At 34.8% G+C, this 17,813-nt stretch overlaps 4 protein-coding genes across 7 annotated transcripts; 1 reads left to right on the top strand and 3 right to left on the bottom strand.

Moving 5' to 3' along the window:
* Positions 1-193: 193 nt before the first annotated feature.
* Positions 194-1,424, bottom strand: LOC107030944. Its single transcript, XM_015232160.2, has 2 exons — positions 1,221-1,424; positions 194-559 (listed from the first exon to the last, which is right to left on the bottom strand). The coding sequence occupies exons 1-2, from the start codon at positions 1,341-1,343 to the stop codon at positions 407-409; spliced, it is 276 nt and encodes a 91-aa protein (XP_015087646.1). The 5' UTR covers positions 1,344-1,424; the 3' UTR covers positions 194-406.
* Positions 1,425-2,235: 811 nt separating this feature from the next.
* Positions 2,236-9,412, bottom strand: LOC107031228 (signal recognition particle 54 kDa protein, chloroplastic). The gene is made up of 15 exons (XM_015232517.2): positions 9,169-9,412; positions 8,954-9,089; positions 7,271-7,338; positions 7,096-7,197; positions 6,801-6,953; positions 6,523-6,600; positions 6,225-6,350; positions 6,042-6,144; positions 5,026-5,126; positions 4,278-4,415; positions 4,048-4,191; positions 3,705-3,780; positions 3,316-3,401; positions 3,080-3,205; positions 2,236-2,612 (listed from the first exon to the last, which is right to left on the bottom strand). Exons 1-15 carry the CDS (start codon positions 9,331-9,333, stop codon positions 2,505-2,507), a joined length of 1,710 nt encoding a protein of 569 aa, XP_015088003.1. The 5' UTR covers positions 9,334-9,412; the 3' UTR covers positions 2,236-2,504.
* An 853-nt stretch (positions 9,413-10,265) lies between these two features.
* Positions 10,266-12,870, top strand: LOC107029246 (putative pentatricopeptide repeat-containing protein At3g11460, mitochondrial). Its single transcript, XM_015230620.2, has one exon. The coding sequence runs from the start codon at positions 10,390-10,392 to the stop codon at positions 12,319-12,321; it is 1,932 nt and encodes a 643-aa protein (XP_015086106.1). The 5' UTR covers positions 10,266-10,389; the 3' UTR covers positions 12,322-12,870.
* Positions 12,871-13,095: 225 nt separating this feature from the next.
* LOC107029247 (4'-phosphopantetheinyl transferase HetI) lies at positions 13,096-17,244 on the bottom strand. 4 transcript variants are annotated; one of them, XM_015230622.2, is made up of 9 exons: positions 17,090-17,244; positions 16,818-16,927; positions 16,216-16,391; positions 15,179-15,246; positions 14,982-15,083; positions 14,753-14,908; positions 13,870-13,989; positions 13,450-13,579; positions 13,096-13,357 (listed from the first exon to the last, which is right to left on the bottom strand). In XM_015230622.2, the coding sequence occupies exons 2-9, from the start codon at positions 16,916-16,918 to the stop codon at positions 13,245-13,247; spliced, it is 966 nt and encodes a 321-aa protein (XP_015086108.1). In that variant the 5' UTR covers positions 16,919-16,927; positions 17,090-17,244; the 3' UTR covers positions 13,096-13,244. The 4 variants fall into 4 exon arrangements, with proteins under 4 accessions (XP_015086108.1, XP_015086109.1, XP_015086107.1 ...); XM_015230623.2 differs by having other exon boundaries at positions 17,038-17,196; XM_015230621.2 differs by having other exon boundaries at positions 17,032-17,190.
* Between the last annotated feature and the right edge of the window lie 569 nt (positions 17,245-17,813).

The raw sequence follows: 17,813 nt of genomic DNA on the forward strand, positions 1-17,813 counted from the left end.
TATTAATTATGTGGTTTGTTGGTTCATAATTCATTAAAATTTATAATAATTCATGAAAATAAAATTTTAATTAATTAAAAACTAAATATATTTAATCATATTCACAAATATATCTTTAAAAATAGAAAATTAAAATATATTTTAGGAATATAAAACTCAAATAATTCATTGAGATTTTAAACATATCTCAAATTCAATGTATACACCTATCAAAATGACACAAAATTGTCCTCATAAACATTATCCCATAACAAAATTATAAATTACCTCTTCACTCTAAAACATTAAAACCTAAAACATAAAATAAACATTAGCAAATTCTTTATATATATGAATTTGATGAATATTAAAAAAAAATTTAAAAAAGGGTTCAAAACTATATATTATAAATAAATAAAGTGCTAATTTAATTTGATCTCTCCCTGAGCTTTTTGGTAATGGCAAAAATAGCCCCAGCAACAGCAACAACAACTCCAGAGATAATCATAGCAGTCTTGAAATTTTGTATTGCATCCTTTCTATCTTTTTCATTTTTCATTTTGTCCAATTTTTCCTTTGCCTGCGTTAAAATAACAATAACGTATTCAGTATAATTATATAAATTATAATCTTCATAAATATATAGATCTTACTTGCAAAACCATTTTATAGAAGAAAAGAAAATGAAAATATATACTATGGTTTATTATTCTCATGCATGAAAAATTGATCTTGTATCATTTTTTTTTCATTCAATGGAATGCTAGTAAGTTATGAATAAGTTAATACTCTCAATCTCATAATTATAAATTATATCTTAATTACATTCGATCAATGGTTGTGGTGAGATAGATAAGATTTCTTCATTTTTAAGATATTTCAGATTCGATCAAATTAACTATTACTGTGATAAAAATATTTTGTTATTTCGAAGTTCGTTAACGAGAAATAATTGTCAAGTTTACCAATGAAGAGGTCATACAACATCATCAAACTTCGATCTATTATTGAAAATTATAAATATTTATCTAAGAACCACGATTAGACATGTCTAGATGGGAAACAAATCAGTATGTTGATTTTTTTTAAAACAAATTTCAGATAATCATGTATATGCTTAAATTTCTACGATAACGCGTTTAAGAATATGAAGTTTCTTCTCTTAGCAAATTTGAGTCTGAACGATTTTAATATCTCGATTAGTTTTTTTTTTTTAAAAAAAAAAATTAGAAATGATTTACCTCTTTTTCAAGTGAGGAAGCAACTTGTGATGACACTGAATCAACTTGAAATTCCTTATTGGTTTGTGGATTCAATTCTTTTTCAGCATCCACTGCTGGAAAACTTTCAACTCCACTTGCCATATTTTGCTTTTATCCAAACAAAAAAATTTGTAAATATTTTAATATTTTACTCTCTTTTGTTGTTTTACTTCACTTTGTTTATGAAATTATAATATATGAATTATGAGATTTTGGGTGCAAAAGTAAGATTAAAAAGAATAGGTTTACCTAACACATGGATGACATTCCTTGAAATGATGCTACCATATATAGAGGATCTCAACTACTTATTATTTTTTGTTTCAACTGTCTCGTAAAATGTAGATTATATTTTTTTTTACTAGAAAATAACAACTTGATATATCATTAACTTAATATTTAACAAATGACATTTTTACCATTTTCTTTTATTAACCGTTCAAATACAATCTCCCTACCAAGGAGGATTTAGGTTGTGCACACACCATACTCTCCGTACCAAACAGTAATAGAATTACACGATTCTGTACACATCACCTTTCACAGACTTCACTTATAGAATTACATTGACTATAAAAACAAGTTCTAAAAATTTGAACTTTTTATATGAGTGCTACATATATCTTATTATTTTGGCTTTTATTGCAACTCAAAAACACTTGCACCCTTTGTTCACTTTTACGTGCCACATTTGAACTTGACACATCTATTAATTAATGTTCAGTATTATGTGTGAAAATATTTTTGTTAACCTTAAATAAAAAAATTCTTGATATATTACAAGTAATAAGTAAAAGTAATCTGTTTTTGTAATAGTGGACAAGTAAAAGTAAATCGATGTAGTATTTTATGATGAAAAGATGGCTCAAACAACATTCATTTTCTAAAATAAGTGCTTTTGAAAGAAAAGAGAAAAAACACTTTAGGTATTTTAAAGTTTGACCGAACATGCTATAATTAAGCAGAAAACTTTTGAATGTAAAATTTAGAGGAGTGGGAAAAACAATGAAATTTTCAAGATTACAAGATGGTATGTGAAGAAATCAAAGCCTTTAGATACATCAAGAAACAATAGTTACACAAGAAGAGGGACAAAATTATATAGTTGAGAGCACATACAATGTACTATATATTATCTTGTCAAGAACTTCCCTTTTTCTAGTTGATGATTTCCTTTTTTGCTCACAATTCCTTTTTCTAGTTGATACTCATAGATAGCTAGTCAAAGATTCAAAAATTTGTTTGACATACTAGTCTTATACTTCAGTTCTTGGCCCCGAAACCACGAGGGCTAGGTCTAGCTGATCCCGAGTCTGCAAATTGTTTCCTTGGTTCTGACCTTCGCTTCCTTCTTGCAGTACCGGGAGGAGCCTGAAGAAAGAAGGGAACAAGATGACCATTCGAATCCATCAGCTTAAGTTAGAGCTAATGAATGATAAGATAACAGAAGTGCAAATCTAAGAAAACATGACAAACATGCACTTTTCGGGTATAAGTCCAGTCAAAAAAACAAATGCATAGTAGAATAGGTTTCTACATCTCATACAATAGAAATGTGTATTAGATCGAACAGATGTATTAGCATATCCTCGAACAAGTGGAATTTACAATCTTGAAGGCATATTGGAAGAGAAAAGAAACACTATGTAAGAACTCTTTTTTTCCCCGATAAGTATGGTGTTTGGGGCCTGTTTGTACGCGCCACGACTAATATGTAAGAAGAAATGATTAAAGCATAGTAAGGAGGTAAGGAGCTCAAAATTGGAACTGACTGCTATATTCACATATTCTAATTTGATAACAAGTAATTCAGCCAAAAATTTAGACAAGATAAGCACCTGCTGTTCAGATTTTAGTGCCTCCTCTAGATTACTCAGTGCAGGAATCGAACCACCTTCCATAACGCCCATCAAATTCTTCATACGTACACGCATTTGAAAAAGTTGAGCAACAAGTTGACTCACCTACGAATTGCAATAAGTTATGTAGGTGCATGCAAGGAGTACCAAACGTTCTTCGACAAAGAATTATGTTTTATGGCATATTAGCATCAGTACTCCACACAGATATTTACCTGTTGCTCAGTTTTCCCAGATTCTTGAGCGATACGTTTCCTTCTAGCAGGAGATTCTGCTAACAATTCTGGTTGCTCCCTCTCCTCTGAGAAAAAAGATGAAAGACAACGAAATATGACTTGAGCTAGCAGCACTAGTACTCCTTCCTTTTCAATTTGATTCTGGTTTTCAACTAAAGATACGTAGAATGTATCAAAATATCCTTTAATCTTGTAGTCTTAAACATGCCACGTGAAAAGTTCAGAGTTGCCAAAAAAAGAAAGAGACATTCTTTTAAAACGGACTAAAAAGGAAAGTAAGACAAACAAATTTAACCAGATGAAGTATGCATGTTCAGGTTAGACGAAGTAACACATGTCCTTAGAAACCTTGAAATAAGATAAATAACCTGGTGTCATGACATCTATCATTGACTCCATTATCTTTAAGCTCTTCTCTGCCTCTCGAATTTGTGCAGGAGTAACCTGTTTATGCATGAACAAGAAGGAATTTGGTCCCATTTCATCACATATATAAAAACAAAGGATTGTAGCTCATACAAGGTTTGATCGTTTGATCGTCTTATTTTTTTTTGAGAATTGATAACATTGTTCGATTGTTTGATCTGAAATCGGTCGTTACATTTGTAACAAGTTAAAGTATGTATGATAGCTAGAAAAACATGAATTGCACCATACAATAATTACGACATGGAAAGGAGAAATAGATTTAACAAGAACCGGGTATTTTACCTTTCCCATGCCAGGCATCATACCAATAACACGGGACATGGTACCCATCCGAGCAACTGCCCGAGTTTGCTTCAGGAAGTCATTGAAATCAAATTTCGCACTCATGATCTTCTTCTGCAAATCTTCAGCATCTTCTTGACGCATCTAAAATCATTTATAAGGAGTCAAATGAAACTACTTGAACCAAGTAAAAAGAAAAAAAATAGGAGCATTAATACTTTGCCACTTACAACTTCTTGGGCTTTCTCAACAAACGATAGAACATCTCCCATTCCTAAAATACGTCCAGCCATGCGGTCAGGATAGAAAGGTTCAAGGTCCTCCATACGTTCACCCCTTCCTACGAGCTTGATTGGCTTTCCTGATACCTGTGGTAGTGAACATATAATTGTGATGCAAAATCTTAGTTCATTTAACCAAAAACCTGACTGTTAAAGAGCAATCAGTGATTTTCTTTTGTCTATAACATATGATTCGTGTCCAATCTCTACCCCACAAAAGGTAGGAGTAAGATCTGCTTAAATCCTACCCTCCCCATTACACACATGTGGGACTACACTGGGTTGTTGTTGTGTTGTAACTTGTGATCCATATTGGCAACATTTGACACAACCACTTAAACAGATGTCATCAATTGCCTATTGGCTTCAAATCTATTCCATTCAGTTTAAACCTTGACAAAAGTAATTTTCTTCCAAGATAATAGGCAAAAGATATGTTGAACATAGAGGAAATCTGAAGTTTATGGTCCAACCACTCTTTACATATTAGTATTTGTTTCGCCGCATGATCCCTCCAAGGAAGAAAAGCTTTTGGATATTTATAATCATCTACTTCCATCATTAACTCTCCTTCATCTTTGCTGCTCTAAGTTCAAAAGTAGAAATGTTGACTTTGCTAATCAAGAGAAAAACTGCAAGGTTAAACTTAGAACAAGGAAAAAACGAATGTATGACTCGTGTAGTAATAAGACCCCACCTCCTTGACACTTAAAGCTGCTCCACCCCTAGAATCTCCATCTAGCTTCGTCAAGATGGCACCAGTAATTCCAATTTCGAGATTGAATGTTGTGACCAAAGCTACAATTTCATCAATGTAAACGATAAGAGAGAAAACAAATCGGAATTTTCTGTTTTCAACATGAAATGATTGGTAAAGGGCAGAAATTATGTCCTTGTGTCAGTAATAACTCAATGAAAGTGCACTACTATGATTTCTGTTTTGAGATGTTACAGAATTTTAATGCACTATCTAGTAACAAATTTCAAGAGTTCAGATTCATTTAACAACTCAGATATGGAATGCCTTTCTCCATTAACCTCAAAAAACCAATTCCGTTTATTTTTTTCTGACTAAAAAAGTTTCAAGTAAATGAAACGAATTCCTCAAACTCCATATCAACCAAGCATGTCGCGTGAATAGAGGGAGTATTAAAATAGTTAAACAGCTTCAGATTATCAAAGATAACATCCATATTTATGTGATGAAGTACCAAAAATAACTTTTATTCGTACAAGACAAGCACAAGAAAGAAATTAACTGTCATATACAGCTGTGCTATAAGTCTCAAGCTTCGATGAAAAGCAATATAATGTTCTCTTGAGAAAAACGCTCGGTGGCAACATTACACAAACAACAGATATTTTGCTCTCTCTGTGAGAAGCAGACCTCAGATAACAGTATGGCCTGGATTGTTAAGGAAAGTTTTTCATATCAGACGGTTAGTTCTTGGAGCATGAAAATGCAAGTGTGGTAAGTCAAAAGTATGCATGGCAAGATACACTTCTTTGGAAATATGTGAATGTCCATGGTTAAGAAAAAAAAGATGTTCCTCAACGATCAACAACAGAGCATAAATATTAGTGCGACCTTGCTGTAGATCAAAGTATGTGAAAAGTGATATGACCATGCTAGTCAAAAGCCATATTTCACAAGAAGCAAACTGTCTGTGGCATGTAATAGATCATTTGCATGTTTTATGAGTGTAGAAGTACCTGCAGCTTCTTGGCCAGTCATTGCATCCACAACAAGTAAAACCTCTGTGGGGTTCAGTACCCGTTTCACGTCTTTTAATTCATCCATCATAGTTTTATCTATCTACAAGAACTAAGAGAAAGGTTTAAATACAAACTACTAGGAAAAGTTATAGTGGAATTCAAAAACTAAGATGATATGACCTGAAGTCTTCCAGCTGTATCCATTATGACTACATCTACATTCTTCTTTTTGGCCTCTTGTAATCCTTGTCGGGCTATTTCTGCAGGTTTTACATCTGTTCCTGCTGCATAAACAGGTACATCAACCTGTTCCCCCACTTATCAGTGAACATGAGAATGGATAAAGTTGTGTTTAGATATTCTGTGTACTCGTAAAGAAGATATATAGGTAAAGATTGTTAATGTGTAGAACAACAGAAAGAAGCATCTAAAATAAAATGATATATAATCTTATTGTTGCTAATGTGACATGGCACACCTGTTTACCCAAAATAACAAGTTGGTCAATAGCAGCAGGTCTGTACACGTCTCCAGCAATCAGCATGCAACTCTTACCCTGCAGACCATGCCAATAGTGCCCATCAATGGTTTGACAATAGAATGAGCAAAAGGGAAAATGCTAATATTAGAAGGCACTTGGAGAAATGCAGGTTCTACGACCATATATGTAAATTGCAATAGAATGAGCTAGAGAGAGGGAGCGAGAGAAAGTAAAGGAAGGTCAGGAAAGGGAGAAGGTGAAGTTTGGAAGTGCACCTGCTTCTTTAGATATAAAGCTAACTTTGCACTAACAGTTGTCTTCCCAACACCTTGTAGACCGGCCAATAGTATTACGGTGGGTTTAGATTTAGCAAAAACCAGTTCAGAAACCTCTCCACCCATCAGTTTCACAAGCTCGTCACGTACAGTCTACACCAACCAAATGAGACAAAGAAAATGTTCAGATCGAGCTGATAGCCAATTGTGCAAGCAATTAACAACAGAAGGGTGACCGTCTGTTGTCAATGTACAAATGTGTATTTTTCAGAGTCATCAGTTCGAAAATACATACTTTAACTAGTTGCTGATCTGGTTTTACACCTCGAATCAAACCAGTGCCAACGGCTTCTTCACTAACAGACTGAACAAACCTTCTGACAACTGGGAGACTAACCTGCCGATTAAAGTTAAATAAGTGGCGAAATTTTATGTATAGAGATTAGTTGTTGAAATAGTAAGCAACATACATCAGCTTCTAAGAGAGCCCTTCTGATGTCCCTCATAGGTTCCACGATGTTTTCCTTGGTCAAAACCTCTGAGACACAAGGAATTCAAACAACAGCCACTTCATCATTATATATAACCACATATTTAGTAACAAGGGCAACGAGAACTTCAACCTCTAAAATTTGAAAGATTGAGGATATAGAAAATATGATTAGAAATTTGAATTTGGACAAGGCAGACAAGTCACATTTTTAACAGTAAAATACTCTCCAATTAGTTTATTCCTACAACTTTATAGTATCCAGCAATAATGTATGGAACTAAAAAGGAGAAGTATATCCCTGTTATAGAAATCCAATGACCCATAGGCCATGGTTGTTAATATGTTCTACTCTTTGCATTTAAAATCTTATAGTAGCAAGGGCCCCTCCCTTTCCATACACTTCATTGGAGTTTAACAATCAATTATACATCTTCCCGGTTTCTTCTCTTGAAGTATAATTCATTATACCCCATCTGGCACCTCCTCGAATGGATCAATATTACCATCTTTGACAACTCATCATCCACACTGAAAATGAAATCAGTCATGTTGTTGAATCCTCTAAACACGCGGGGTTTAAGTCTAGACATTAAGCTTCATGTTCCAACTTATATATAGCTTCTATCTCCACATCACCCCGTCCTGACAGCCCACATTTCCACTAAACATTCTCATAGCAGAAGGTTGGCTCAACTACTTACCACTTCAAGAATCAATTGGCTTGGGCATAAAACACTGGGATTTCCTGTCCCACTCTATCTCCAAAGCCTCAACATCCATAAAGGAACTCCTCACTGATACATTTTCAGCTCTGATGTATGTTAAAATCTTGGATATGAGACGTAATTCCTAATTAAGGATCTATTCCAGGTTGTGTTTATTTTGTATTTCAGCATGTTAAAATCTTGTAAAATGAAACTTAATTCCTATTTAAGGATCGATTCCAGGTTTTTATATTTTTTTTGTAAGTATTGCTGAACTCATTCACCAAGATTGGTATGACCCTTGGATGACTACATGCCACATTTTATAGAAGCTTTAGTTCACTCCTATCTTATCTGACAGCCTTTACTTAGCAAAGGCATTTACTTTAACTGAAATTGTGATGACAGCAAATAAACACCTATGATGTACTAATGAATTATCTTAAGATATTATCCTGAATATGAAAAAACAAGAAGACATTGTTCTTGAAGTCATATTTTTGAACTATCGTCCCTATCCAAGGTATCGATTTTAAGTTCCATTTCAAAACTGTCCAGATATGACACCCGGGCCTAACTCCAAAAACTAGCTCATGACGGAAGGATTACCCAATCCATATAAACTGATTTAAGACTGTAACCCACTTTAACACCTCATGCCTAACTAGAGCATGAACCGGGAGTCCAAACAGGTATGAACCTAGCTAAGTAGCTAAGATAGCATATAAAGATACGACACTTAGGCCTAACTCAACCTCAAAGATTAGCTCATGAAGAGAGAATCGTCCAAGTCCACATAACAGACGACCGGTCCATTCCCAACCAACCAACATGCGACTCTAACACACTCTAACATATACCTACTCAAGATTAACAATTTAAGCTCCCATACTTCAAATTTTCACATAAAACTAGCTCATTTTTAAATTTAAAAAAGAGTCTTTTTTTGCTTTTACCTTCTCCTTTGAGCTTGTTCCAAGCATTTTCAAGTCCGCTAGTGAGCTGTCCAAACATCTCAGCTCTAATAACTCCACTCATTTCCCTTCTTATAGTAACCACATTCTTGGAATTGATCACCCTCCATGTATCCCTCTACATAAAAATTCAATCTTTAACCAAAAACTACAAAAAAAAAACCAAGAAAACTAACCAAAATCCAAAAGGGTCTTACAGTAAATGAATTTCTTGAAGAAAATGAAAGAGAATGAGTAGAACCAATCCAAGAAGAAGAAGAATTACAAGTGGGGTTAAGTTTAGAAGTTGAAAGGGTGGCTTTAGAAAGTGGAAAGAAATGGTGAGAAGCCATAGTTGAAGTGAAAGAAGCAGTGGCTTCCATGGTAGGATTAAAGAACAAACAATCAAAAGAAGAAGCAAAAATTGAAGCTTTTTTCTTCTTCTTTTATGCTTTATCCATTAGAAAAAACAAAAATGTAATCTATGGTCTATCTACTAGGGGGATTTTTACAGTATTCTGTGCATCGCAGGCTATCGTAATATCCTACTCTATCAACTTATTTTATTTTTAATAAATTTTTTATTTACTTCACTTTATTAGAGTCGAGATGATTTTTACTAAGTGATGGAAAAATATAACCTAAAAAAATAGATATATACTCTCAATGTCTTGTTTTGTCAACACTTAAATATATATATTCGTTAAATCAAATTTTAATTTATATACACAATGTAATTTTCGAACGAAGACACCCTTGTCCTAGGATAGCTTCGCTCCTGCTAACGAATGTGTTCAAATTGCGAGGAAGGCTTTTTAATTGGAATTGACGTAAGTAAACAATAAGACATTATAAGTGATAGAATAATTGACGATCGTATCAGTATATAATTTTTTTTAATTAGAACTCATTAGAGTATTTATCACGGCTCAAATTCATGTTTTTCTTGTGAGCTTTGCTCAAGCTACCTCATAAATGTATCCTTTAATATAATTGTAGGACAAATTTTAGCGAAAACTAAATCTATGAGGATGGCACGACTGGGATTGCTTCGAAGAAGAAATTCCATTGAGCCATCAGGCGACTTAGTCTCAAATCTCAATCCTACGCGAACCAGAAGTCTTATACCACATCTGAAGATATAAATGCTTTCGTAGAAACTAAAACTCTCTCTCTTTCTTGAGATCCAAAGACGAGCAGAGCTTCAACACCGACTATCCTTCTATTTTATCAGGAGAAACGCACCCATGAACACGTCTCGCCTCAACAGGCCATTGTGTAGCATGCACGTTTTTAGATTCGATAATAACATATGTTGAGAAAATATTTCATGATATTCGTTAAGCTAAAACAGATAATACGTGTCATGAGCTTGACTTGTTAGGCTTCTATAAAAATGCATTAAAGCAATCATTCACCCCTTTTTTTGTCTAAAATAAATGACCAAACATCTCCACCTTCACAAAAACACCAAATTCTTGTCACTTTTCCATACTAACAAATCCACCATTTTCACCAAAGCTTCAAGCTTTACTACTACTGCTGTTACTCCATGGAATACCCATTTGAGAAATCTCTCAAAACATGGTCAGTACAAAGAAGCACTCATTCTTTACCGTCAAATGCTTCAATCTGGAGCTACACCAAATGCATTCACTTTCCCTTTTGCTCTCAAATCTTCAGCTTCAGTTTCCCTTCCCATTACCGGAAAACAACTCCATTGTCATGTAATCAAGTTGGGTTGTGAATCTGAGCCTTTTGTTCAAACTGCATTGATGTCTATGTACTGTAGATGTAAGTTAACTGAGTTTGCACAGAAAGTGTTTGATGAAATGCCTCAAAGAAATCTTACTGTTTGTTACAATGCTTTGATTTCTGGGTATGTTCAGAATGGTAATTTCTTGAATGGGTTTTTGTTGTTTAATGAAATGAGGTTGATAGGAGTGTTGTTTAATGCGGTTACTGTTTTGGGATTGGTTCCAGGTTGTACTGCTTCGCGGTATCTGTGGTTGGGGATGTCGTTGCATTGTTTGAATGTTAAGTGTGGATTGGTGAATGATTTGGCTGTTGCAAATTGCTTGTTGACAATGTATGTGCGTTGTGCGTCTATGGAGTTTGCGAGGAAGTTGTTTGATCATATACCAGAAAAGGGTTTGATCACTTGGAATGCGATGATATCTGGATACGCGCAAAATGGGTTGGCTGGTGAAGTATTGGAGCTTTATCATGAGATGGAATTGTTGCAGGTGAATCCTGATGCTGTGACATTTGTTGGAGTTTTGTCAGCTTGTGCTAATCTTGGTGCTCAAAAGATTGGTTTCGAGGTGGAACAGAAAATAAGGTCTAGTTGTATGAGGTGGAATGTATTCTTGAAGAATGCTCTAATAAATATGTATGCTAGATGTGGTAATTTGGCGAAAGCACGGATTGTATTTGATGAGATGCCAGAGAAAAGCTTGGTCTCCTGGACAGCCATAATAGGTGGTTATGGAATACATGGGCTTGGAAACATTGCTGTGGAGCTTTTTGATAAGATGATCGAAAGTGGCATTCAACCTGATGGAACGGTGTTTGTTAGTGTTCTGTCTGCATGTAGTCATGCAGGGTTGACTGAAAAGGGGTTAAATTATCTTGATCTGATGAAGAGGGAGTATGGGTTGAAGCCATGCTCAGAGCACTACTCTTGTGTTGTGGATCTATTAGGTCGTGCTGGTCGACTTGAGGAAGCTCGGAAACTTATTGAATTGATGGAAGATAAGCCTGATGGTGCTGTATGGGGTGCCCTTTTAGGTGCTTGCAAGATCCATAAAAATGTTGAACTTGCAGAATTAGCCTTTAACAAGGTTGTTGAGCTTGAACCAACAAACGTAGGCTATTACGTGCTACTTTCAAATATCTACACAGAGGCAAATAATTCAGAAGGTATATTAAGAGTTAGATTGATGATGAGAGAACGAAAGCTCAAAAAGGATCCAGGTTATAGCTATTTTGAGTGTAAAGGGAAAACTTACCTCTTCGTGGCTGGCGATAGAAGTCATCCTCAAACAAAAGAGATATACAAATTGTTGAACAGATTGGAGGATACTGAAAGTGAGTATGCAGGAGCAAACGAAAATGGTCAAGAGGTAACAAATCAAGAACCTTCTAATATTATTGGTGTGCATAGTGAACGTTTGGCAATTGCATTTGCTCTCCTTAACACTGGAATAGGAACTGACATTCTTGTTATAAAGAACTTAAGAATATGCAATGACTGTCACTCGTTTGTAAAGCGAGTCAGCAAAACTGTAGACCGGTTATTCGTGGTCAGAGATGCCACTCGTTTCCACCATTTTAGAAATGGTACATGTTCTTGTAATGATTATTGGTGACTGGTGAGACTGGACAAATGATAACAAGAACTTAGCAGTGAAGCTCATTACAAAGATGGAAAACAGTCATGTATGATCTACGAACCTTGAAGCCTGTAGCAACATTGTGCAACTCTGTTTTCATCAAGTCCTCGGGACCTAACTGAACACAACCTACACCCCATGCAATGGATCATATCGATGGTTGAACCTCTTCCGAGCTGACCTATGTAGTCCATATAAGAAGGAGCATGCATTCACCAGAAGTTGAAAAGTTGAGTGACCATGAGATGTGAATTGTCAAATGTCTTTCAAAAGTTTGCATCACAAGAAAATAAGGGCAAACAAGGGACCACTAGTGATGAACAGATGTATTTGGATGTTTGATGGAGGCATCTCCTTCCTTGGCATGTTGAGACCTTTCAAGGAGGGGCAGAAATTTGGTTAACTTCTAGATCCCTAAAACCATTTTGATGTACTGGAGCTGAATTCGAAAAAAAACAGTTACATGTTTGGCTAAAATAAACAAAGAACTATACCATCATTCTACAAAATGTTTTTTGATTATGATGTATGTTCTCCTCTTTTTTGCCATACTAGTGCCTCAACTATCAATTCTATCCTTATATGTGTGTAAGCACCAACTCTTAAATGTTGTCGCGCAGCATTCATACTACTGAATGACACTCCACACTAACTCAAATGATTTTTCATCGTCTCATGGAAGAAAAAGTACTATGTGACAGAAGCAATGTTTACTATCATGAAGAAAACTAGCCATCTTACAGACAAGAATGCAAAATAATGAGAATTCATTCACTTCTATAATCTGTTTTCCCAGCATAAAATTGATGGATGCAATATAAGTTGCTACTCTGAATCCAAGGATTCTAATGTATAATGATAGATTGTCAGATTAAGTATCATCGCGGATGTAATAATCATTATCTCAAGCCACAAACTTTAAGAACTGTGTCTGTTCCAGAGACACAACTATCTTCGACAAATGGAATTGTCTTCCAAACTGTTAATTTCAATGGATTATTATCGCAATCACCTGTGGTAATCACAAAACATGTTTAGAACTCTGTTTAGAACTCTTCTTAATCGACATTCTCAACTTCATGGGGAGAAAAGAACTTTTCTTACCTTTTGTTTTGACATCCTTTTCGGTGCAAATGGCAACATAATGAGAACTAGCAAACTCCAGGAGCATAAATTGCCAATTACTTGTAAGGTTCTCTGTGTTGTCAAGAGAATCCACTACTATTTCACTTGCCTGAAAGAAAAGTATGTGTATCAACAAAAACATTCAGTGTGACGTTGATATAAAAATATGATATCTTCTATATGCTAGCTAGCACTTGCTCGAGAAAAAAACAGTACCAAGGAAATGCTCTGTTTGGACAAGGCTTAAGAGTGCATTTATTTCTCAAATGGTTTAACCTGACTACTTTTTTTCTTAAAAACGTGGCTAAACACATAGAAAGATGCACCTAAGACGAATACAACATAGACCCCTCTGAAGTAGACGTCAAAGTTGAATAAAAAGTAACTGTGGTGGCATACCTCAGCACTTGAATTCTGAGATGGATGAAAGTGTTCTCCAATAGAGCTCCCAAGACGAATGGTAAACGTCTTGAAAGGTGCACCTGAGAAACCCTTCCCAAGTGCTTTAACATATGCCTCCTGCGAACGATATATTTCTTCAGAGAACTTACATAATATATAATACAAGGAAATAATGTTCCTCCTTCACATTTACATAGCATAAAAGCAGTGAAACGACCGTCTTTATTGATAAAGCAGTGAAGACAACATGTTCCAAGAAGGTGGATCAGATATGACGCATAAAGCCAAGTTATGGATCAGTTATAACTCTCCAGTCACTATAAGCAAAACATCAGTCCATTCCCCAACCCACATGGGTCTCTAACCCACTAACACCCCCCCCTCCCTTCACGCCCAGGCCCAACTGTAGCATGGACCAAGAGCCCAAATAGGGATATAGCTAGCTCTATAAAGATATAACACATGGACCTAACTCAACCCCAATAACTAGCTCATGAGAGGAGGATTTCCTATGTTCAAATTCCCAAACAATGTGGGACTCTAACCCACTCCAACATTTATAATGCCTCATGTATGTAATGTACGTACATACAGATGAATGAGTTTGACCTTGAGTTCTCGTGGCTGGCAGTGCTTTCTTTGGCCTTGCAAAGCTGGCATTGGCAACAGTGCATAGCATCCACTAGTGGATGTTGGGGTTGATGTTTGGCGTGCATTGACGGATTACTAAATAAAATGCATTTCAAGTCTTAAATCATGACTTATACAATCTTCATTTCTTAATCTGTCTTATTGCAAATGACTGATAATTAAGCATGATTCAGCCGTAAACATGTAGACAAACTTGAAACAATTATCAAGGACCTAAAGGTAAATTTACCTTCAGCGTCCATAACTTTATAAACTCCTGCTGCTGGATATAGGGATCTTCAATAGCAGTTAACACTTCAAGCTCATGTTTGGAGAAGTATCTTCTAGCTAACGTCAATATGTTGTGCTTCGTTGTTCTTTCTTTTTCCTCCACGTCCACACCGATCTGTTAGAAAAAGAAGTGATTTACCACTTACCTGAATATACACACAAACTGACTTGAGGACTAGAATGTTTACAGGAGAATTTATTGTCACACCACAGGCTATCAGAGACGATGTATGTGTGATGTTAAAATGCAACGCGGGAGGCTCCCAATTGTAACTGCATGGCCAATCTACCTATTGACATACTCATATAAAGTTAATTGTACTCAACTATAACAAACCAAAAGGAAAACACGAACAAACCAATGGAAATACATTGAATGACGAACCTCTGGTTTACCGTAAACGTTATTCCTAAACTTGATGGATTTGGGTGTCACTGAAGAATTTATCTGATCTAGCAAAAACCAATGCCTTCATGAGCCATCAGACAGTCAAATTCTCTTACTCTATTATGATAACTAATGTTAAAGCAAATTATTATACAGAACTAAAAATCTCGTTGAACGTTGATGACTTATAAACTAATAGAGTTCAGAATCTGACACTGAAATGAAACAATTGGAAAGACATCATTTACTTTACAATTTCTTTGAATTCTACATTAGCAGCTAACAAATGCATTTATACGTCAATACTCAGTAATCACAAAAAATAAATCGTAGACATGAGAAAAAGCTGAATAGTTACAATTGTGGAAGACAGACTGAATCTCTAACCCAACCAAATGAAACATGCTTCAACCAGATATTTTAATTGCAACAAGATGAACTAAAATGCAAAACGTTGTTCACTCTCCCATCATCCATATTTTGATCCGAATATTTCAAAGTGACCGCATCATTTGCCGGGTGTTTACACCAACCCAATGGATACATGATATATGTCTTAACACATACTGCACTTGTCGGATTACACTGGTATGTTGTTGTTGTACAGATACACTCTTATCACTAAACCAAAGCTAACTAGTAAACATTTTCAACTTAATTTATGACGTAACCCTGATGAATTAGCATGATTCGGGTAAACACCAAGTGCCGATACGTTTTTACATTATTTGCCTACATCGCTAATAAAGAGACAACTAAAGCTACAACATACCTAGAGTAAACCCCCAACTGAGGTCTGATGGGGGTGATAGACCCTCAGCTCACGGAAAAAGAAATAGCGGAAGTAGATATCGCTAATAAAGAGAAGATAACTAAAACAACTGCAGACAGTAAGTATAAAAAGTAATACACATAACCTTCTAACCAGTCATAATAATTAGTTTTCTCTTCTTGCCAATAATCAATTATTCTTAAACAACAACATGCCAAAGAAAATCCAATTCAACACGAAAAACTCAGCTATAATATCTTACATCTAGCAATGGTAGTTCTGACGAGTGCACGAGCAAGCAGAGCACTTTTCCTCAGCTCATCTCTTCGAAAACTCAAAACTTTTTCAATCTCACATGGGGATAGAATCTCCATATACTTGTTCATAAGGGATTCACCCTTTACCTCATTGGGTATCACATACCAAAGATGTATCTCCCTAAGAATAATGCATTAAACAACACAGTTAGTAAAATAGAGAGTTAATGGTCAAAAACACACCTGAAATATCACCATTTTTCGAGTTTCAAACCTTAACTATTAGGTACGGGAGTTTCCTACCTAAATTATCATCAAATATTTACCGACACACCTCGACTATATGTTGTTCCTATTCTTACCAGAAAAACATCACCATCATAGGAAAAAGAAACATAATTAGGTGTGTTTCCATAAATATTTGGTAATGATAATGATTAGTTTAGGTATAGAACTCAAAAATCCTATACTTTAGGCATGTATTTAACCCTTTACTCAACAAAGAAACCCCAAAATCCATTCTTTGCAGAACAATTAAACACTTCTGTTTATATCCATCTAACAGCAAAAAACTTAACAAAGAGAAAATTAAAGAATTGAACCTTACTTTGGAGATGGGAGTGAAATAGGACTTAAAGGGGGCAAAGAACTGAACAATTTCCCATCAATACAACAATGGATCCTCATTCTTGAAAACCCACAAAGCATTTAAATTTTCTGCAAAACAAAAAAAAATGAAAAAAAATTGAGTCTTTACGAATAAGAATCTACAAATTTACTGATTTAGTAATCTAAAAGAGATCAAAAATGAAAACCCATACGCATACAAAGTTAAATTAATCAAAAAGTTTGAAGAATTTGAAGGATTTTGGAATCCACCCTTTTCAGTTATAGTGATGATGTAGTTTTCTCTTCAAGAATGTGAATCGGGTTTCATTTTTGGGAATGAATTGTATGGATTGAAAATGTTTTTGTTTTTTTTTAAAAAAATTAAAATAAATGGAATTAATATTCAGGTTAACTTGGTTGTACCTCGACAATAACTACGTCAAATACATGTAATAGATAACTTTATTTATCATGAACAAGGCGAAGCTATTGTAGCGAAAGGGGGTTCGAACGAACTCACTTGCTTTTTCGCAGATTCTATATTCATATTAAAAATATCAAATAAAACGTATATATAAATATCCTGCGAATCCTATAGCATAATGAGACGAATAGTCCAGTGGTCTCCAAGCACCCAGTGAAGTCTTTAAGTACGCGGGTCGTCGGTTTGAATCCTACTCTCGATACTATGTTATTGGAATTAATTTCAGATAAAAATATTGAATTTTTTAATAAAAAAATAGAAAATTGGCAAATGATAATTTATATTTTTTTCAAAAAAAAAACAAAAAATCGATATAGAAAATTGGCAAATGATAATTTATATATATAAAAAAAAACGCAAAACGGTTAATAATAAAAAAAATGTTCGGGTTATACTCAAACAATATCAATCTCTACTCAGACATTCAAAAAAATTTAGCCTAAATATATTTGCATTGATTTCTACTCAGTTATTCAAAAACTTTAACTCGGATTTATTTTCAAAAGAGGT

This window comes from Solanum pennellii, chromosome 9, assembly GCF_001406875.1.
Source record: "Solanum pennellii chromosome 9, SPENNV200".
Lineage (NCBI taxonomy): Eukaryota > Viridiplantae > Streptophyta > Magnoliopsida > Solanales > Solanaceae > Solanum > Solanum pennellii.